The sequence below is a fragment of the Pinus tabuliformis genome, chromosome 8 (genome assembly GCF_031772625.1).
Source record: "Pinus tabuliformis cultivar Carrire ecotype Pingquan chromosome 8, CPIR1, whole genome shotgun sequence".
NCBI lineage: Eukaryota > Viridiplantae > Streptophyta > Pinopsida > Pinales > Pinaceae > Pinus > Pinus tabuliformis.
In genome coordinates, this window is record NC_142294.1 from 1891313079 (window position 1) to 1891335247 (window position 22169).

At 37.3% G+C, this 22169-nt stretch overlaps 2 protein-coding genes and 1 pseudogene across 2 annotated transcripts; 1 reads left to right on the forward strand and 2 right to left on the reverse strand.

Annotated features, from left to right (window-relative positions):
• Window positions 1-14443: 14443 nt before the first annotated feature.
• LOC149243946 (uncharacterized) lies at window positions 14444-16902 on the reverse strand. Its single transcript, XM_089367888.1, has 3 exons — window positions 15948-16902; window positions 15556-15625; window positions 14444-15235 (listed from the first exon to the last, which is right to left on the reverse strand). Exons 1-3 carry the CDS (start codon window positions 16832-16834, stop codon window positions 14519-14521), a joined length of 1674 nt encoding a protein of 557 aa, XP_089224014.1. The 5' UTR covers window positions 16835-16902; the 3' UTR covers window positions 14444-14518.
• On the forward strand, window positions 16833-19022 carry LOC149243947 (uncharacterized). The gene is made up of 3 exons (XM_089371355.1): window positions 16833-16907; window positions 18393-18605; window positions 18718-19022. Exons 1-3 carry the CDS (start codon window positions 16833-16835, stop codon window positions 18973-18975), a joined length of 546 nt encoding a protein of 181 aa, XP_089227481.1. The 3' UTR covers window positions 18976-19022.
• A 2956-nt stretch (window positions 19023-21978) lies between these two features.
• Window positions 21979-22169, reverse strand: part of LOC149243948 (uncharacterized) — a 28467-nt pseudogene continuing 28276 nt past the window's right edge.

The following is a 22169-nucleotide window of genomic DNA, read 5'->3' on the forward strand; positions in this document are numbered from 1 at the left end:
GATTTCATGCTTTGGAGGAAACCCACTTGGTTCCTAAAAATTCCTATTATAGTTAGAAACAATTTTGATACAATTATTTTTTATGAGTGGCATCACAACCTTGGAAAGCTTCAGATGCCTCTGTATATTTTTCTCTCACAACCATAAGTATGCACCCTTGGATAGAATTGATCAATCTCTTCATTTGAACTGCACTTACAAGACTAGTGATGATCTTGCCATGATGAGTCCTAACAATGTATTCCACCTCATCTTTTGTGAGATGATACTTGTTTTCATGGCTAATGAACACTGCTTTCCTGTCATACAAATATGAACTCCAAAATACAATGCCATAGATATCCAAAGATATAACATCAAGGTCAACCTCATCTACTAGTTTGGATGCATAACAAATCTATCACTACACTGTTTAGTTACATGCAATTTGGCTTTTTCACACACCCAACCAAGAGGGTATGGTTTCAGATGAGGCTTGGTTTCCAACCTTAATTTCTTAACCAAGGATTCTGAAATCAAGTTTACTTGTGAGTTTGGATCAAACAAGGTTTCCACTTTAGTATGTTTCATCACAAATCTAATGTGGCACAATTTAGTCCTCTTTTGTTCATTAACAAGAGGCTCATTTGAAGAAATTGTATTTGCATGAAATTCAAAATTTTCATTAGCATGAAGAGAAAGGTTACCTTGTATGCCCACTGCTATGATCTGTGTCTCGCCACTAGAGTCAGATCCAAGGTCTTGTTGCATGGTTTCCGCCATATTTTACTTTCCCTTTCCACTAGATCTCTTTGGCTTCAACTCTGGATGCAACTTCCAACAATGTTCATCATCGTGGCCTTCCTTCTTTCAATTTGTGCAAGATGGCTTTGTTCCTTATTCTTTCTTGGTTGTAGCTACCTTCTTTTCCTTTCCCTTGTCATTTCCTTCGAACTTGCCATTATGAGGTTTGAAAGACGATTTCTTGAATTGATCTTTTTTGTCATTATTGAACCCACTTTTAAGGTGAATGGCATTCACACTTACTGCATCAATGGTATTAGGCTCAAACAACAACAAAGAATGGCTAATGTAACTATGTAAAACACCAATATACTTTGTTATTGTTTCTGGTGAATCAAGTGAAATTCCCAAATTTAAAGTTTTTTTTCTAAACTCTTCAGTGAAGCTTTGCACATTTTGACCTGTTATCACTGTAAAACTTCGTTAAAAAATTTGGACAACTTACATGGTTTCTCAATTCTTGTATCAGTCATGGTCAAGTCATGGTGAAGTCATTTTTATGTTTTAGAGTTTAAGTCATAGGGTTAGAGTCTCATGTCCATCTTCAAATAAAGTTTGACAGCCTCATTCCATGTCCTAAAAGCCTCACCATGTGTTTAGAAGTCATATCTCACATCAATTTGGAGAAATTTTGAAACTAGCTACAAATCCATGTTTTCATAGCACATGTAGTGTAAAAATCCTGTTTTGCGCTACAAAATCAATGTTTTTGTAGCACGCTACGAAACCCCTGAAGCAGCCTGTTTCAGCAGAAAAAACTGTTTTTACTAGTTAACTTCCAGAAGCTTTCCTGAGCAGCTGAGAACTCAATTTTGCAAACTGAAAGAGAATTTTCTTCCTAACATGCTGAAATAAAAAAACCGCTTTCAGTTTCTTCAAATTCGTTCTGAGGTGGGAGAATTTATGGTTAAACTTGCGCTACGAAACTGCTGAAAGTCAAGCTTTGTCTTCTGGTTTTAGCAGTTTTTTTCAAGATCAGTTTCTGGTTACAGGAAGACGTATTTTGGAGTTCTGAGGGACGTTTTTCTTCATCAACTCTCCAGATACATAACCTATCTCACTTTATTCATAAGTGTTTTCAGTTGGGAGATAATAAGCTTTCATTGAGACCCTAATTTCAGAAAAAGGATTTTTCCTTTTTGACACGTGTTTTTCAAGGACAGATTCTGGACAGCTGGAGGAATGTTTTAAAAAACCAGGACAGGTTTTTGTTCTGGACAACATGGGCTATAAAAACATCCTTCAGTTTCGTAAAATGTCTCATGGATGTGGAGATAAAGGCTCTGTCCCACGTGCCAATTTTCAAGGATCTAAACCTAAAAACAGGGAAACATGTTCCCTAATTTCTAGGGTTTGTCATCAGCAGTTGGGTGACCACGTGGGAGGCTTCATCAAATTCGACTTCATGAGGTTGTAGCTATCAAAGAATGCATTTAAATGTTTAGATAATGTTGTTGTAATCATAATAAGGAGTTACACTCCTAGTTGTATTAGGTCTCTATGACTGCTAGTTAGTTGTCAAAGGCATTTAAAGGTTTGTTTTATGGTTAAAATAGGTGTCACTAATGGCAAATTCGAATTCTCTTGATGAGGGATGATGGAATCCTAATTGTAAATGCTATATATAGAGCAAGAGGTTGAATTAGCAAAGGGTTGGAGACTTTTTTGGCTCAGCTGCTGCTCTATGTGCAGACTGTGTATATTTTTAACCTAATGCAGATTTCTACTTAGACAACTCAAGATTCATGAAGAGTTCTTGTATGTTCTTGTTATGATGGCATATTCCAATACTTACATTGCAGTGGTGTTTACTTATGATACTCAGAACTCATCAATGATGCTCTAACTTCCTTCATAGATAAACTAACTATGTTTCACTATTTTGTATTTTCATTTCTGCACTTGAACTCTATAATGCCTTGACTTCCATGCTAGGTAGAATGCTTTGGCTTCACTACTCAGGATTCAAAGAGAGTTTTTAATGTCATATTGTCTCATGGCTTTCCTCTTTCACTTACTTGCAGTGGTATGAATACATGTTACTTAGAACTCATCAATCATGCTCTAACTTCCTTCATGTATTTATAAACTGTGTTTCCTTGCATTGTATCTTTGTTTTGTTGATGCATAAAAACTCTCTATGCCCTGACTTCATGTTAAGTTGATCTTGTTGTGGTACTGAAACATACTTTGACTCCATAGCCCAATGGTAGCCAGCCTTCATTTTTCAACCTATAAACATATACAATTACAAACCCTAGAGTTAGCCATCTATTCATATCTTTATTCTAAATCATTAACCCTTTGAGAGAGCCCTCTCAGGCTGAGGAGGCTAAGCCTTAGCTAAAAGATTGGTTTGAAATAGTTACACCAAGATAGTCTGATCAGCAGCCTATCAGGGTCCTATTTTGGTGATAACATGACCCTTGCCTTGTCTTAAGTATTTCCATTCAATTAAAGCCATTTTTCAATAACCCATAGGATAGAATTGATATTTTAATGCAGAAACAAAATTGGACCAAGAAGAAAGGAGATTACCCAAGTTTTTGCTACCTTTCTACAACTTGCTCTCTCACCAAATGAGAGCGATGCCACTCAACCCAAGAGATGGTAATTGAATCTTGGCCTCGTCTTCCTTGATCTTTTGAAACTGGAAATAGACTTCGATCTGTCTAATCCAATTGTTTAACTTCTCTGCATTACATTCTCCATTATATGTGGGAAAATCAAACTTTACATCTAGCTTAAAAAATGGTTTTTTTAGATGCATTCTTATGACACATGTTAGAATGATGAGAAGAGGAAGAAGAAGAACCACCACTTGAATATGTAGAGTGAGGGGGCTCTTCTCCTCCACCTCCATGGCTTACCGAGGCATGATCATCTGCCTCTTTCTTCTCAGGCTTGATTGTCTTCTCATATTCCACAAACATTTTGTCCACTTTCTCTACGATGGTGAAGAAGATCTTGTGATAAATTCGCTCTTCCTCTAATCGAGCTTTATCATCTGCCATGTTCCATCTTCTTGTTACACACCCTTTTTCGAGATCAAATATTTTTGTTTTCCTTCACCTCTTTGAAGCTTGTTCCAAGTTAGCATTCACTCATGCAACTCGCATCAAGAATAAATGCTCTGATACCAAACTTGATACAAATCGTTTACTTCATGGATGCATATATAATTTCATTTAAAATAACATGTAACCAAGTGACATAAACACATCAAATAAGTAGAAATCAAACACAACCATGAGATTAAAGACACACAAACAACTTGATAATGAAGTTCACCCAATGTGGGCTATGTCTTTGAGCCCTACTCAATGTGGGAGGCCTCTTTCATTAATTGGCAGTGAAATCAACATACAAGAAATTACAAAATGATACCTTGTACCTCCACTTCTAGGGATGGCCTGAAAATGTAGACCTTTACTCGAGAAACATACTGCATGATTGGATTCCTACAAAAAGTTCGTGAAAAGTGACTATAAACTTGGCCTAGTTCTATGCAAGTGACCTCTAGAGCTCTATGGAATATTTTAGATTCCCTTTAAGATTCCACTATAGGAATATTGCAAGAATATTCTTTGAATATTCTAGGAGTATTATCCCATCTCAATTCCCGTGCACATAGATCTATCTTGAGTTCTGTGGCTCTCGCCCTACCATTCGGCCCCCTACCTTAGCGTTGGATTGAATGGGTTTAAATATACGTGGGCCAACAACATTAACAAAGTGGCAACGTTGGTGCACTAGTGGTGTGCGGAAAGTTGGGTCATTGGCCAGTGGAGGTCATGGAGTTGACCCCCTCACCCGACCCATTCGTTGCATATGTTTTTGGCGCAGTTTGTTAACATTTTTTAGTGTTGTTTTTGAATTGGGCCGACATCGGTGGACCCGCCAGGTGGGTTCAACTACCTGTTATAGAAATTTTTGGGCACTGCAACCCCAATCATAAATGTCCATAAACCAAGGGCTCCTAAGTCCCTAAAAGTGTTGTTCCAAACCCTAAAAGAACAAGGTCAACTGATTACAGCATCTCCCGGAAGTTCTCCATGAAAAACTACTCAGAACTGGTCAAAACTGGACCATCTCACCTGCTCCATGGTCAAAGTGCGTTGCATCCCACCTAAATGCACACAAGAGGTGCGATGCATACTGAAAATCCCTTCTATGGGGTGCGATGGGCGAGAGTGTAAAAATGGCAAGGTCAATCTACGAGGTGGAGGATCATGGAATCTTCCAGAAACTTCTCCTGTGACACTTGCCTCTCTGCATTCGCCCAGGGATGAGTAAGAGATCATCAATCTCCAAGTGGAATCAAGAACTATCAGAGAGAGGACACTAATCAAATCTCAGAAGCTGACTCACCCCCCTTGCAAACATCTATATATGAATCCCTCATCCCAGAGATCCAAAGGCTGGAATTTTGTATCTTGTAAGGAAGTGCTGCTGGTTTCTTGGTGTAACATCATAGTGTTAGGTGATCTAAGCTTTTCATGAGGTGAAGAAGGGCTTTCTTGCTGGGAGGATGACGTTGGGTCAGAACAAATGGTTGTAATCCTCTTTGCTATTCTTGATATTAATAAAGCTATTCAAGTTTTCCTCCACATTCTTGTATGATTGATGATATATGCATTTGTGTGGTCAATATATATTTGGTCTTATATTGTTTATGATAGTAGATCTCTGTTCTTGGATAGTGTTATGCTGCTTTGATTCCACAAGTGCTCTTTGAAGCTGGGTAGATGAGGAAGCGAGTGGTAAAGATCTATCAGAAGGGAGAGGAATCAAGCAAGGAACCAAGAGCAAGACAGAGGTTGGTCTCCTTTGTTCCCTCTTATCTACTTCTCATAAAGGAAAATGAAAGTAGTTTTAGTTTGTTTGTTTCTAAGATAGCTACCAGTCTTAGTGGGATTAGCAGCTTTGCATAGACACTAGATTTCCCGATAACAAAATGGCAACTCCGCTGGGGAGCAAATAGATTGTTTGTTTTTCTATATTTGTTTGCTTTATAAACTTACAGACGGAGTCTGAAGTCAAGCCAGCTAGCCTTCGAACTGCATTTGCTATGTAAGTGCAAAGTAGATCAATGCTGCTTCAGTCTATCTCCGAGTTTTGTTTATGAACTGAACAATCAATTTACAAGCTTTCTAATTGCCCTTGTGCTGGCTCTAGTAACCTCCTTAGATCTACCCCTGTGATTTATTTACTAATTATCACTTGCTCGGCCTAAATCCCTGAACTGTGCTGCAAACTGTGATCAAGAATTAGATCAAAAGTATCGCATTGTACCATCGCACCATCTCTTCAAGGATATCAGTATGCATCGCACTTCCCGTGTGCTGTAGGTGGGATGCATACTGGAATCCCTTTGTAACAGGTGCGCTGATCAGAAAAGGCTAATTTTGCCTCTAGACTTTGGTTTTTCTTCACTTTTTTCAGCTCTATTCAGGAGTTTTGCTATCTGTAGTCAGTATACCTCTGTTGGAAACCCCCTTCCTTGCCATTATTCCACCTCCATTGTGCAAAGAACTGTAAATGTTTTTATGTATTGTGAGCCATTTTCAATTCTCTTTTACAAAGAAGTAGCGTAATTGAACTGTCGTTTCTTGATTTGGAAGTGTCGCAAGTGTCGTTTTCAGTCATAGAAGAGAATCTGATTGTTCTTGATAGTCGATTACACTGTTACTCTTGTATTTGATTTGAATTAGTAGTTTTTCAAGTGTCGAAAGCAAGTTTTCAATTTTGAATCACAAGTGTCGTCATTGTCTTCATTTTGTCTTGAAAAGAAGCTTGTTAGTAATGTCGCTTTGAAAAATAATTCAGATTTGCGCTTAGCTTTCTTTTTATCATTCACACATTAAGAAGGCTGAAAACAAATACATGCATGTGCATTTTCATTTAGACTGTTTGTTAGTTTGATTTAGGACAGTGCATATAGTGTGTGCTCTCTGCTCTATGTTGAAAGAATATCATCTCTCTTTCTTTAGTAGCTAGGATTTTCATTGCAAAAAGAAGATTAAATGATTGTTCATCATCTTAGATTGCATTTTAGGAATTGTATATCTACATCACGCGGTGAACCTAAAAGGCAAATTTCTTAAGCAAGATCCACTGTAAAATAAATTTAATGAATCTAAAAATGCTTTGGAACCTAACGCACAACATTTAGAATTCTAGGCTAAAGACGTATTCCGGCATCGTAAAGCCTGGTAACTGTTGTTTTCATTGCTGGTTGGGTGATTCCTCCACTTTGAGACGACAAGTGCCAGTATGGACTTGTGCTCCCACGTACTGTCGAGTATATATTGGGAGACCACAATAGGCTATATCCTTTATCCATAGGAAGCCGTGTTTGCCGCCCTATCGATCGCAATGCACTGAGCATAGCATTCAGGAAGATTGACTGTCGTACCGTAAAAAGTATTCTGCAGTTTTGTGATTGGTTTGGTAATCCCTTTGTCTAGATTTCTAGAGTAGTCTCTTTCATTCCTTTTCAGACTCCTTAAAGGAAAAGGTCCATCTAAGCACTTGTCACTTCAAGCTCATTAAAAATCGAAGGCGACTAAGTCATCTTTTGTTTTTTCTCGACTCTTAAAAATTGAAAAAACAAGTTGTGTCAAAGCGTCTAAATTTTATTTTAATCGGAATAAATATCACCTTTCCTACGTTGGTCTTAGGTTGAGAAAAATGGAGTCCACCAACCAAGGAGTTCCCCTTGGGGGAAATCCTAGTCCTTTCTCCTCTTGGGGAGATGTTGGTGCACCTCATATGGCCACATTGTCGCTTCCAGGATTGACAATTGGCTTGCCCGTATGGCTCTTCTTGACCTCTGTCATTCAGAACACCGTGATTCCTGAACAATCAAGTAAGCAACTAAATGATACCAGAGTTACCCCCCAACCTTCTACTTCGTCCAATTCTCCCTCTCCTCCTTCATCTTCGCTTGATGAAGCTGGTAAAGCCAAAAATCAAGTAACTGAGAAGAAGAAGGGGAAGAAGAAGAAAGAGAAGAAGAAGAATAAGCCAAAAGCGAAAAGGGCCAACCAGGCATCGTCTAGTGAAAATCCACACACTACACCGTCCAGGCCTAAATCACCATGTGTCATTTGCAAAGGAGACCACTATCATCAAGATTGTCCTTGCATCCCCGGGATCTTAAGGGACTGGTCTCCTCGTTTGCACAATCTGGTGTCATCAACCTCTGACGATCATGTTGAGAATACACCATCAACTAGTGAAAGTGAAGTCCCTAGGCAAAAAAGAAAATCTAAATTTCCTTGTAAACTGTGTGAAGGCGATCACGCCGTCCACCGTTGTCCCTTCTTAGACGAGGCTAAAAGATTTTTGGACGACCGTCCGGTTTCACCGTTACGGCTTCCTCCTGGATCTAAGAAACTCTTGCCAAGTCCGTCACTAGTTGAAAATTCGGCTGACACACCATTGTGGTCAGCTAAAGCATCTATCATTGAAGATGAACCCTCTGAATCCACACCAAACGAAAGTCAAAAGGTCGAGGCGGCAGTTGACTCGGTCTTGCCTTAAGAAGGTCCATCTTCAGATGATACAATCACCGAAGAGAATGAGAACGACACCGTTCAAATTCTTTTCGTAAACACAGACTCCAATGAACATGGGGGCAGTCTACCCGTTCCTTTACCGCAGGAAGGAAGTTCGTCAGAGTCATATCCGACCGTCTATTCGGTCCCACCTACAAGCAACCTAGTTGTTTCATTCGATTGGAATCTACTAGGCAGACCCCATTTACCGGCTAGTGTACCATTTTGAATCATCGTACAAATATACAGAATGGTCATGGCTGGTACCATCATAGATGAAGGGGCTTCTATGAGTATCCTTTCCTCAATTGCTTGGGAAGCACTTGGTTCGCCATCGCTTCTTCCTGAGATGAGAAATCTAACAGGCTTCGATAAAGGAACCAGTCGACTGTTACTGATCCTTCCCAATGTGCCGATAACATTGAAAAGGAAAACCGTTCACATGAATGTAATGGTAGTCCAAGGACCTTTGGATTATAATCTACTCCTTGGACGCGACTATATTTATTGCATGGGAGCCATTGTCTCCTCACTCTTTAGAGTAATGTGTTTTCCACATGAAGAAAGAGTGCTCAAGCTCGTAGGCCAGCTTTCATTCCCCGGTTCACACATAGCAAATAGTCAAATACCATCCCTGAATGGTCTTTTCACGCAAGGAATGTCTCATCAATCCCTAGTCCGTCCACCCCATGAGCGCGAGTGATTCGGGAGGACATGACTGAAACCCAGGGGGCACACACCCTGGTTTGTTTCGGCAGGAAAACCTTGGGTATAGGGTAGGTTTCTGCGAAGGATATATGACTGGTTTATGAGATTAGACTGGAATAAGATTCCTCCGTCAAATTTATATGAGTGGAGGCCAGTTGTGCCACTCACCTTTGTCTATTTCGGTAGACATCGCCGAGGAAGTGTTTTGTCTGCAGTGCGAATGAAACAATCTTTGGTAACCTGGAAATTTTTCGCTATACCCGAGGGCATGCAAACCTTTTGGCATGCAAGCGAAGAGCGACCATTTATTTTTTAAATTTGTAGGTCCTCTAACCCTTTAAACTCGTAGGATTGGTCGATTCCTAACTTGCATAAAGAACGGATGCGGGGCAAAGCTTTGAAAAAATGCCATCTTAGATGAGACATCCTTATTATACGACTGGATCGAGCAGTTTTAACGCGGAATTCAAGCTCGTTAAAAAATAAACATAAGCAATGAGCAAATGTTCTCCCAGAGTTTAAGCTCATTAAAAAAAGAACCAATCCCCGGTAAATAACCATTGTGAATGCATTATCATCAGCTTTTGAGCCTTGGTCGTGTTCTCATTATCACCTCCACTCTGTATTGGCCGATCATTCACCTCCACTTGATTGTTTACCCTTTTTGACAAACAGCTGCGAAGAGTGATCCTGTTAGCCATCCTTGTGACACTGCCTTGATTTGAAAATTCCAAACCTTACCTGGAATTAGCTGCTACCCGAATTTATCACTCGTTCCTCGAAAAACGAGTCTCCTTTAAGCTCTTTTCAACTGACTCGTAAAATATGAAAAGATTGCTGAGCAATTGGCCTCTCCAACTCGTTAAAGTGACCGGAAGTGCTATCCCTCCTTTAGATTTTAATCTTTTTGGACTTGAGGGATTATTACACAAAAAGATCGAGCGCTTGTTTTGTTCGGCTCGTTAAAATTACCGAAAATTCATCCCTTTTGTATTATTTTATACTTTTTCGGACTTAAGGGATTATATGATGAAAAAGGATTGTTGGAGTTTTCTTTACGTCCCTTTCAGACTCTCTAAAATTGAAAAGGACCGAGTTATCTTTGTCGTTAAACTCGTTAAAACCGAATAGTGACAAACTTGTCCATACCGACAAGAACGAGTTTCACTATCGCTAGGCTCGTTAAAACATAGCGATAGGTTTGCCCGAAGGGAAAATTATAGAACAAGCATATGTTATCCTCCTCAAGCTTGACAAAAATAAAGAGGTACTGGTCAGCAATGACTGGGGAAAAATTGGGAAGAAAACTTGAAGAAACTTTGTTGGTAGCAAGTCGCTCTTGAACATGACACTTTCACTCTGCATCCGAGTCGGGTTGGGTTGTTCCGTTCACTGGTCATATCACCATTGGTCCATCACACCATCCATATTTGGGGTTAACGCTACCAATCCATCATGTTAGTGTCGCCGATATGTTCAAGAGAAGTCGCTCAGAGAATTCACCTGTGTCTCATCCACTGCAATACATTTACGCTCCATTCTTTCATGACCGCCACCCTGAACCTTATATCATCAGATCATTTTCACCTCCATTAAAATCATTTGCTCCGTTCCGTGTCATAGATGTGGGATTCACTAAGGCCCTCCTATGACGGATCGCTTCTTGTCGACATCAGCTCATTATCCAGGAAGTCGATCTAGGAACAACCCTTTCAGTACTTTGAAGCTTGCATGCCTCAATGGCAAGTTTCTCACTTCCGGCGACAGGTTTACATCAATGGCCTTCGACCGAAAGATTTTGCGTGGTGTTCGACGCCAAGTCCCTTATTCACACCACGTGAATTGTACTGTAGTACCTTGAGGGTCATCATCATTATCGGTGATTCCTCTTCCGCTTGTTAACAGCTTACATCATTGGCTGGTAATCAGGCGATGTCTTTCCATGTTCGACTCCAGAACATCTCTCACATGGATCGACTTGTACTTTGAGTGAAGATCGAACGAGATTGAAGACCCCGGATCTAGTTTCATCCATCCGGGCTGCGATATATATTCAGGGAAATAAAGACATCAAATGTACATCATTGCTGCACAGATAATCATCCGATCAAAGGGATGATGGCTCTACCAGAATCATCAGTCTGCACACAGACAATTGTTTGTCTTATGTACACGAAAATGAATTTATAAAGCTGAGCATGGGAAATGCCCGCCTCAGCTAGATCATGAAAAATATTATGAAGATAATGTATTGTATTGTATCTTATTACAGGTCACCTCCCACCTCGAAAAAACTTTGAATCCTCATGATAAAGCATTTCACCCGACATCAAAAGATTAACGACCTCATGCTTTAGGGGGCAACTGTTATAGACATTTTTTGGTACTGCAACCCCAATCATAAATGTCCATAAACCAAGGGCTCCTAAGTCCCTAAAAATGTTGTTCCAACCCCTAAAAGAACAAGGTCAACTGATTACAGCATCTCCCGGAAGTTCTCCATGAAAAACTACTCAGAACTGGTCAAAACTGGACCATCTCACCTGCTCCATGGTCAAAGTGCGCTGCATCCCACCTAAATGCACACGGGAGGTGTGATGCATACTGAAAAGCCCTTATATGGGGTGCGATGGGCGAGAGTGGACAAATGGCAGGGTCAATCTGCGAGGTGGAGGATCATGGAATCTTCCAGAAACTTCTCATGTGACACTTGCCTCTCTGCATTCGCCCAGGGATGAGTAAGAGATCATCAATCTCCAAGTGGAATCAAGAACTATCAGAGAGAGGACACTAATCAAATCTCAGAAGCTGACTCACCCACCTTGCAAACATCTATATATGGATCCCTCATCCCAGAGATCAAAGGTGGAATTTTGTATCTTGTAAGGAAGTGTTGCTGGTTTCTTGGTGTAACATCATAGTGTTAGGTGATCTAAGCTTTTCATGAGGTGAAGAAGGGCTTTCTTGCTGGGAGGATGACGCTGGGTCAGAACAATTGGTTGTAATCCTCTTTGCTATTCTTGATATTAATAAAGCTATTCAAGTTTTCCTCCACATTCTTGTATGATTGATGATATATGCATTTGTGTGGTTAATATATATATGGTCCTATATTATTTATGATAGTAGATCTCTGTTCTTGGATAGTGTTATGCTGCTTTGATTCCACAAGTGCTCTTTGAAGCTGGGTAGACGAGGAAGTGAGTGGCAAAGATCTATCAGAAGGGAGAGGAATCAAGCAAGGAACCAAGCACAAGACAGAGGTTGGTCTCCTTTGTTCCCCTCTTATTTACTTCTCATAAAGGAAAACGAAAGTAGTTTTAGTTTGTTTTTTTCTCTGATAGCTACCAGTCTTAGTGGGACTAGCAGCTCTGCATAGACACTAGATTTCCCGATAACACTACCACTTCTGGAAATATTTGTTCTATTATATAATATACAATGTCACTAAGTTTGGTCGTTGATCATTTTAAAATATTATTATTTTAACCGCCAACGTCTCCTTAGTAGAATCTGGTGATGCTGACTGGGTTTCCACGTGTCATGTCCTCATTGGTTTGTATAGCTGACTAGGCAATTGACCAGGCTACTGACATCAACAACCACATGTCATGTTCTAGTTGGCTCTCCCTTGTCTGTATGATCACGTCACTTGATGATGTCATCATTCATATCACTGACGTCAACATCCATACTAATTACATCATCATGCCAGGTGTCCTTGCCTGCAAAAAGTTTAGTTATTTTCGGAAAACTTCAGCGAGCCATAACTTCTTCATACGATGTCGGTTTGAGGTGTCATTCATGTTGTTGGATTCAGAACGACGAACTCTTTGATTTGATATTGGTTTTGTTATGTTTTGAGAACTTTGAAACTTTGGCCTTTTAGGATACTCCTAGATCAATCTCCAAACTCTCATCCCTTCTACTGAGTGCCATGCCTAGACAACGAGCCATAGTTCAAATAAGAGTAGCCTACTATTAGGAGTGAGGAAGCTCTAGAGCTCAAACTTAGGCTAAGATATAGGACAACTCGCTACAAGGATCTAACCCCTCAAGCAACTCAAGAAGCAAGCACTCAAGTGGAATGAGAACTCTCCAACGAATGGCACAATCTGATAGACAATGAGGTGTTGTCTAAGGTTGTAGATTGGGCTCTTGATGTTGGCCATACAAGGGGTAGACACAATTAATATATGTAGATAATGGATATCTACTAGCACCCTAAGTTCCTCATTTGTAGTGTGTTTATAGATTGGAATGAGGTTAAGGATGAAGGCATCCTATCTTTAATCAATTGCAACAACTTTGATGGCAATGGACTATAGGCTTGCAATAATTGAATGGAAAATGGGAACTTCTCTTGATCCTAATTGCTTTCTAGGCATCAACAAGGAGCCCATCCATGTCGAAGTTATGGATTTTGAAAAGTAGGCATGCATACATACATGCCTTTCTAATTTTCTTTTCCTTTTATGTTCTCTTATTTTAGTGTTGTGCAGAAGAAGGGTAGTTATCACTTAATATATTATCTTTTTATTTTTGAGTGAAAAAATCATTTTTTTCCATTTGATATTTTAGAACAATTGAAATTTTGTGTTTTGAATGATTTCTTTAGTGGCAAGCCAACACATGATTTCTCCTTAGAATGTAAATATCATTATCTCATACAATACAAATCTTTACCTCATCAAAAAAAATTACATATAGATTTATTTTTTTTGGTCTAGAGGATTTGGCAATTGGACCAGGCCTGTACAAGAGGTTTATTTCCATAGGTACCACTATAACCTTTGGACCAAGCTTGTGTTGATTTTGATAGCTACCACTATAACCTCTAGGTTAATTCATACAAAAGGTAAATTAGGGAATTTAATCCTAGCACCTCAAATTTGCATAATTTTAGGGACTCTGAACCTTGCACTTCAAATTTACACAATATCATATCACAATTATTACCAATCAAATTACACCCTTCTATAGATTTAAAAATATATTATATGCAATATTTTTTATTTTTATTTTTTAATAATAATAATAATAAAATTATAGAGTAAGTATGTGGATTGGTTTGAAAATCTTATATATTTTGGAATTGCTTATTCTAATAAAAAAAAAAAATTATAGTAAGTTCACAAAATTTATATACATATTTATTATTCTAGTTACTAAAACAAACCTACATTTAAAGAAAAAGTATATCACTAATGTCAAAATTTATTCACGAACACAATTCTCAAAGCGAGGACATCTCAAAATGGTGACGGCATTCTATCTTAAGAAACATCTATGACACATTGGGAACATGGCACTGAGTGTCACAAAAGATCTAACACTTGGAAAATTTAACCCAAATACATTCCAGCCATCCCTGTGCAATCCAATGACAGTAAATTATCCAACAACAAGGATATTAATTGAAAGAAAGTTCATCTTACAGAAGGTTGCAGAAAAAGATTTTCTATTCATGGCTTCCAAAATGGACTTTCCAGTTTATATAATGGGGATTTTAATTTCCATTCAGAGGTTTGGTGTTCCTTGTAGTCTCGCCACCATTTCATGAAGCTGCTTCCTTCCAGCAAAACATCTGAAGAAATCTTGCAATCATTGATCATCTCTGTCACATATTTTTCAAAATTTTCAAGACTTTCTTTCTTTTGGTCCGCGCCTTCTTTAAGATCTTTCAAAGCCTCTTCTACACGCGCCCAAAAGCATGAGTCCCGATTGAGGAACGGTAGCTTTGTACGAGATCTCTGACCTCTTGAACTGCGATTAGTTTTTCTGTGTTCCAACCATTGCTCAAGGACTTTATAACGAGCGGGTCTTTTGTCTAGATAGTTACCGCTGTCCTTGGAAGTGCTATAATGCCGTGCAATATCCAGAGGCTCCACAAGTTTTCTATAGGCAGTGCCAACATTTATCCACTTATTGCGAGATTGGAAATCACTCGGCAACGAGGGACTGTTACAGATTCCAATAATCCCATCCCAGAATTCATTGAGCGTTACCCTCAGCAAATTAGTGTTACTGTCACCATAGTCCTTGTCATTTCGGTTCTTGAAAGAGTCATAATACCCGTCACCCTTCTCATGGCAAATCACTTTATACCACTCAAGCTCGGACATACGAAGTTGTTGTGGGATCAGTTCACTTTCTTTTGAACTTAGCTGGGCCAAATCACTCTGTACAAAATTGACAATATCACCATTTCAAGCACACATTTGAAACATCGCTTAGCTTGCCTAAATGAAAGAAAATAAAATACAGAAGTGCAGACAAAGATGCTATGATGGAGTTTAATATCAAATAATCCACGATAAGAAAATAGCATGCACAGACAGTATATATGAACCTGTAGACTCAATGACAAATAATACGATCTTAATTTTTAATATCCTATGTTCATTGCAAGTTGGAAACAGACAAAATTGACTGTAAAAAAAGACTGTCATTTCATTAAATTGCAATCTTGTCGCGCCAAGAGAGAAGAGAGATACTTTACCCCCTTGTTGGAAGGAATACTCTCCTTTACCTCCCCAGTAGAAGAAATTTTCTCCTGCGCAACAGTTGAACTGCAACAACATATATGTAAATCAGCACAATATGGGAACTGCGAAATGGACTCTCTTAATTTAAAGTCATGCTAAATATGTCAAATTTGCGAAATTTTGCCAGTCAGGAGATATGGATTGTGGAGAAGTGAGCTCGGAATATTCATCAATTCACATTTGTGTGCATTAAATATTTCAGTTTTGTAGATATGGAGGAGATGACCAGATTCGAAAAAACAAATTAACCCCGTGCTTAAAGCCAGAATTTCCCCAAAGGCACTTTTTGAAACCCCCTACAAAAATTCAATATTCAGAATCTAAAGGCCAATGCTTGATGCTTTACCTGTCAATCCCTTCAAACTCGAACGGATTTGCACTTTCCATCATCTTAGATAACGAAGAACTCCAATCAGGAGATTGACTTTTGTTATATTCTTTCCATTCTTCCCACCACATCATGAAGCTGCTTCCTTCGAAGAAAACATCTGATGAAATGCTGAGATCGCTTCCCATCTTCGTCACATACTCTTCAAAATTTTCAAGATTTTGTACCATTTGGTGTTGTCCTTGTTTGAGACTTTCCAGGTCTTTCAAAGCCTCTTCTACATGTGCCCAAAAGCATGAGTCCCGAGGGAGAGATGCAGGTTTTGTGGGGCGTCCTTGAACTCTTGAACTGCGAGTTTTTTCTGTCGCTTCCATCCATTCCTGAAGAACTTTATGTCGTCTGGGTCTTCCATCTGAAAGATAGTTGCCTTTACCCTTAGAATAATAGAATGCAATATCGAGAGGCTCTACAAGTCTTCTATATGCAGTGCCAGCATTTATCCACTTATTTTGGGTTTCGAAATCACTTGGCAACTCATGACTCTCCCACCTCTCAATAATCTCATCCCAAAACAAGGCCAGTTTTAACCTGCGGCAATCAGCCTTTATACTCTTGCTATCATTCTGGTTCTTGAAGGAATCATAATATGTGATACCCTCAGTCTTCTCACAAACCTCTTTATACCACTCAAGCTCTGCCAAAGTAGCTTCTTTCTGACTTAGTTGAATAAGCAGGTGAGAATCGTCTATTTGGTCGTAAGCATTTCGAACCTCTCCTCTGCGTAAGGCTAACTGTCCAAGGTCAAATCCCTGGGCTGCAGAATCCATGGAAACGAAAAGCAGTCGCAGCTTTAGCCGTCCCTTGTGCTGTGTAGCAAGACCCTTGTCCGATCTTAATAACAGCATGTGTGAAGATGCTCAAAACGTTAACCTGGATGCCGTTATCGACAAGCTATCTAACGTGTTGGAGGCCATCAAGGTAATGTGCATGGGGCGTTCTCTCTCGTTGTTGGTGTACATGCACCTATATTAGCTCTAGGTGTTGGTGTACATGCATTTAGACTACCAGTTAATTTATTGCTTGTATGTGGTACATGTACACATTAACATAAGATAAAGCACACTTAATTTTAGTTAACTTTAGTTATTGCATATATAAGTAAATTTAATTTAGGATCTAAAATAAAGCACACTTAACTTTAGTTAACTTTAATTATTGCATGTACAAGTAAACTTAATTTAAGATCTAGATTACATGAAAGTAGTTTAGTTTAATACAGTAAGTTTAGTTATTACATGGAAGTAGTTTAGTTTAATACAGTAAGTTTAATTATTCCTCCTTATTATTATTATTTCATTATTACAATGTAATATCATGCACATTCGCATGACTTAAGGTAACACGTGTTATAGTTAATCGTGTCACTAAAAAGAATAATGAGTTAGAGTATTGTTAATTTGTAAAAAATAAATACACGAAAAATAATCTTATGAACATGCTAATATGATAAATTATGTTAGGATCAAAGATAAAGTAGTAGATTTTAAAAGAGCAAACTTTAAAATAGGCAACCTTGAAACTATATTAAGAAAGACTCTTAACTATATTAAGAAAGACTATTATCAAAGTTAACGGCTAAAGAAATTTCACTAAAAAGGCAACTTTCTTGTAATAATTTTATTATTGTGTGTATTAAAAATAATTACCTTATTCAAAACATTTTAGGTAAGGAAACAATTTTCTTATAATAATTTTATTATTAGGAATAAAGTAGGTAAGGAAACAATTTTCTTATAATTAGGAATAAAGTTTAAAAAAATTGTTAGTAATAAATTTTTACAATTATATTTAACATGATTATATTAATAAATGTGATTGATATATTTTATAAATGTTAATTTTATATATAAATTTAATATTAAATATAATATGTATTATTTATGGTATTAATTTTATATATTTTAATTTTTTTAAATATAACTAAAAATATCAAAAACTTAAATAAAAATATAATAATGATAATTTTATGCAATAAAAAATTAAAATATCTATAAATTATATAATAAAATTTTTATTAATTAAAATTAATAAATAGAATTTTAATAGTTGAGTTTATAACTTCTTACCATTCATAAAAACAAGATTCTCTTCATCGGTGAATTTCCCTGTAAAAAAGACTTAAAAACTTAAGACTTTAGCTTTAATTATTGCATGTACAACTAAGCTTAATTTAATTAATTTTAATTATCTCTCTGTAAAAAAGACTTAAAAACTTAAGACTTAAGCTTTAATTAACTTTAATTATTACATGTGCAACTAAGCTTAATTTAATTAATTTTAATTATCTCAAATATCATTAATTTTAATTATCTCAAAAATCTTACACTCGTATGTACGCTATTATTGTTATTGTAATTTGTTAGTACGTATTGACGCACCAAATTTATGTTTATCCTTTCTCAGCGAAGCGAATCACAGAAATCGAAAGAATCAGAGCCCAAGGCGGAAATTATCCTTTCTCAGGAAAGCGAATCACAGATATCGAAAAAATCAGGGGAGGAGCTTATTTCGAAAGTATCACTTCAGACGTCTAACAAGTTGTTGTTAATCACTTCAGACGGCTTGTCGAGACTAAAAGATTTACTGTTGGAGGGAGTAAATGGTACTTGTTCCTTGGTGCGTACAAAACCTATATATTAAAATTGTATCTAAATTCTTTAGTGTATAATTGTAAATAGTAAATCCATATTGTGATTCTTATGAGCAATTCAACTATACCGAGATGCAGGACATGCCATACCTAAAGTCGGTCAAAGGGCTTTGGTTCAGTGATCAAGCATGCAATATACCCGTTACAAAATTGAACTCAATGCATAATTCATTGAGGGTTTTTGGACACAAAATGCACAGTTCATTGAGGGTTTTTGGACAGAAAATGCAACGAGAGGAGTCTTTCGCAAAAGTGGACAATGTGAAGCGATATTTCATCAACTGCTTGTTTACAAAGGAGAATCTCCGCATTTTCCGTTCAAATGGGCGTGGTTAAAGGAGCTCAGGTTCTTGAGTTATCGGCCACAAAATTTGGAGTTCCTTCACGAGGCAAGTGCCTTGAAAATTTTGAATCTTGTTTTTCTTGAAATCTACATATCGTTAGGGAGTTTGAGTTTTAATGATTTGAGTATATGTTTCCATACCAATTGCAGATAACCTCCTCGAATCTCAAACACATAGAATTGGATGGAAGCCTCTGTTCTGTCAGTGAAATCCCTGACTGTGATATTGAGAAGCTCCCAGCTTTGCAAGTACTTAGATTGATGAATTTTAAAAAATTGGAAAAACTGCCAAGAAACTGGGGTGAGTCTCTACTTTCTTGGCAGTTTTTCCAATTTTTAAAATGCAATTTCAAAGAACCAAGTAGAATGAAAGTGAAACACTAGATTGTAAAATGAGGCTCTCATATATTTTTAATTGTTTTTTTATATGGTTATTTACCTTTTATTTTTTGTGTTGGTTGATATTAGCAAAAATTGTTTTTATTATTTTTTGAGGATTTGACATACTTACACATTTCCATCCTACTCAATTGTAGAATGAGCCTGTCGGCTCAATTACTTTTTCCTTTTGAGCATTGAAATATTTTAGGAAGGTAAACATTAATACAGGCATAATATAGAAAGAGTTCATACTTATATATATATATATATATATATATATATATATACTTTATCTCTATAACATTATATAAAATTATATTATTTAAAAGTTATATAAGCCTATATTATTTAAGATAGATATGGAAATATTTTATTTATTATTTGAAGAGTGAAAGTGAAATTCATTAGACGTGGTTTTTAAGACTTTTTGTAATCCTTTTAAATCAAGTGGGTCTTTTGATTGCTTTTTCTTAGGATCATCTTTAAAAGTAACCTTCTTAGATTTTCTTTCATCGAAAACGTTTTTCTTTTCTAAAGCTAAGATACGTTTCTCTACTGCTATCGCTTCCTTCATGTTTTCAGCTAATGTTGTCTTGGTAGCCCTATCAACGAAGATCGCTTTGTTTGATGGTAAAGCAAATATATACCATTCACTTCAAACTTCTTCGCTAGGCTTGGAAGTGGTCGGAATTTTATTAAAGCTTGTGAAAACGTGAGTTAAAATCTTTGATAGGCTCTCTCGATTCAGTCTTTAGATTCGATAGATCATTGATCAGTATTGTTGTAAACCTATCATCGCCAAACTTAGTCAAGAATTGCTCTTGGAAAATGTCCCAACTAGTGATGGATCCTGATGGTAATGAAAAATACCAAGATCTAGTTGCTCCTTGTAATGTGTAAGGAAAGAGTCGGACAACATCATCTTGATTAGTAACGCCATTTAAATTTATCGATAACATAACGTTGTTTATGTGTTCTTCTGCTAGCATGCCTACTTCAGGATTAAGCTTAGGCAACCATTTTTCAAGATGTGCTAGTAATTGACTCAAGGCCGCAGGCATTGAGACTTCCCCTAGATTATTCCGTGGGTTTTGGTCCATTGTTGAACTACTAACAGAGGAAAGCGCAGACGAAGTCGCTTGTGGAAGGGAGGAGGATGTTAAAGTTCCAGTACTCTAATGGACAACAATTTGAAGTGGAGGGGTGGATGGTTTACTTTGAAATGGAGAAGTTGGAATGGATGTTGATGATGAAAAAGTCTCACTATCAGACCCTTGAGGTGACTTCCTTACTCTTTTCCTTTTAGGTAGAGGTAATTCAGTTGGGTCAATACCAAACATTTCACTCTGCAATCTGGTTAAAGGATGAGAAAGACTGTATTGCCAAGTCATACTACTTTGAGATATTTCATATTTTTGCGGTGATATGGAAAATCATTGAAGTTTATGAATCAAAGATTCAACTTCAGGAGGTTCAATAGTAGATTTCTCTAAAATGTTTGGGTTTGTGGCAGTGGTTGTTGTTTTCTCAACTTCTCGCTTAGGATTTAAAGATTCAGAATGCGATGGAGAAGTTGGGGGAGATGTTGAGGGTAATTTACTCTCATAATGCTATTTAGATTTGGATTACTAGCCATTCACAGTTCGGAGCCCTCCTTCAAGCACCAAATATGTTGAAGCTACGAAAATCGGGTCTACAACAAAGGGGATACCCACCCGGTCCAGACCTTGAAAGCAACTCCTTTTCCGTTTGGGATGGTGGGTCCGACTAGGGATAATGGGACCAGTTTCCCAATTTCCGTGCGTTGATAAGAATTGATATTTCTTTTTTCTAAATATTTCTAAATAAAATGATTTTAATCTAAGTCTAATTTAAAACATGGAATTGTATTCTAATGAACAAAAATATTTAATTCTAAAACTAACACTGGATTCAACTTTTTACTTATGCAATCTAAAAAAAGTTCTAACAGCAATTGGTAATAAAGATCATTCAATTGCCATAAGAAAGGAATTTGATAAAAATGAATTGTTTTATATAAGAAATTAGCTGAAATAATTGTGAGAAACATATCGCATAATAAGTCATTCATACATTGAGCATAAACAAAATAGTCATCACCGTACAAAAGTGCCAAATGATAACTCAAGCATTCAAGCTTTCATATATAAATAACTGAGCATAAAATATTACTTTGACACATAAGCATAAATCATTAAGAGATAAAAGTACCATTGATAACAAGTTTTACTCATGAGCTTCATCAATATAGATTTATCTCTTCCTAATTCAACATCTACTAAGAGTACAAAATTGCATTTTAGTAGTAGACATTAAACGCATATATCAATAAATCTTGTTCCATTCATTCATCAAAACCTCCTTTGAGGGTGCAGAAGTGCGTGTTCTGAGGAAATGTTTTTGACAAATTTTAGGACCCTTCTCTAAATGCATGAGAGGGGTTAAAATACTACTACCTAAATACTAAAAATGGTTTATTACAAAAATAGAGGAGGAGGTTTAAATGACTGTCCTCATCTAAGACAAAAATAAATCAAAACTCAAACTAAAACTAAATTTGGAAGTAACTATCTATGTATCTATTCTCTGAGATCTCAAGCATTCAGCATTGGCTTGAGGAGCGTCGGTTGGCCGACCTCTGATTTTAATTTCCCTGTGAAAATAGAATCGGCAAGTGCTGGCGCTATCTTCTCGGCAGAGTTCGCAAGGCATTTGAGAGTCATGCATTGACTGTGCGGTTTAACCAAGTACTGCCAGTAAGTATCCCAATTCAACTTGGTTAACT

Excerpts from the sequence above, each read along its gene's own strand:
- LOC149243947 (XM_089371355.1), top strand. The coding sequence starts at position 16,833 with ATGTGTGAAGATGCTCAAAACGTTAACCTGGATGCCGTTATCGACAAG. Across the intron at positions 16,908-18,392 it reads ACGTGTTGGAGGCCATCAAG|CGAAGCGAATCACAGAAATC; the intron begins GTAATGTGCATG and ends ATCCTTTCTCAG. Across the intron at positions 18,606-18,717 it reads TAAATGGTACTTGTTCCTTG|GACATGCCATACCTAAAGTC; the intron begins GTGCGTACAAAA and ends ACCGAGATGCAG.
- LOC149243946 (XM_089367888.1), bottom strand. The coding sequence starts at position 16,834 with ATGCTGTTATTAAGATCGGACAAGGGTCTTGCTACACAGCACAAGGGA. Across the intron at positions 15,626-15,947 it reads GAGTTTGAAGGGATTGACAG|TTCAACTGTTGCGCAGGAGA; the intron begins GTAAAGCATCAA and ends ATGTTGTTGCAG. Across the intron at positions 15,236-15,555 it reads GTATTCCTTCCAACAAGGGG|AGTGATTTGGCCCAGCTAAG; the intron begins GTAAAGTATCTC and ends AATTTTGTACAG.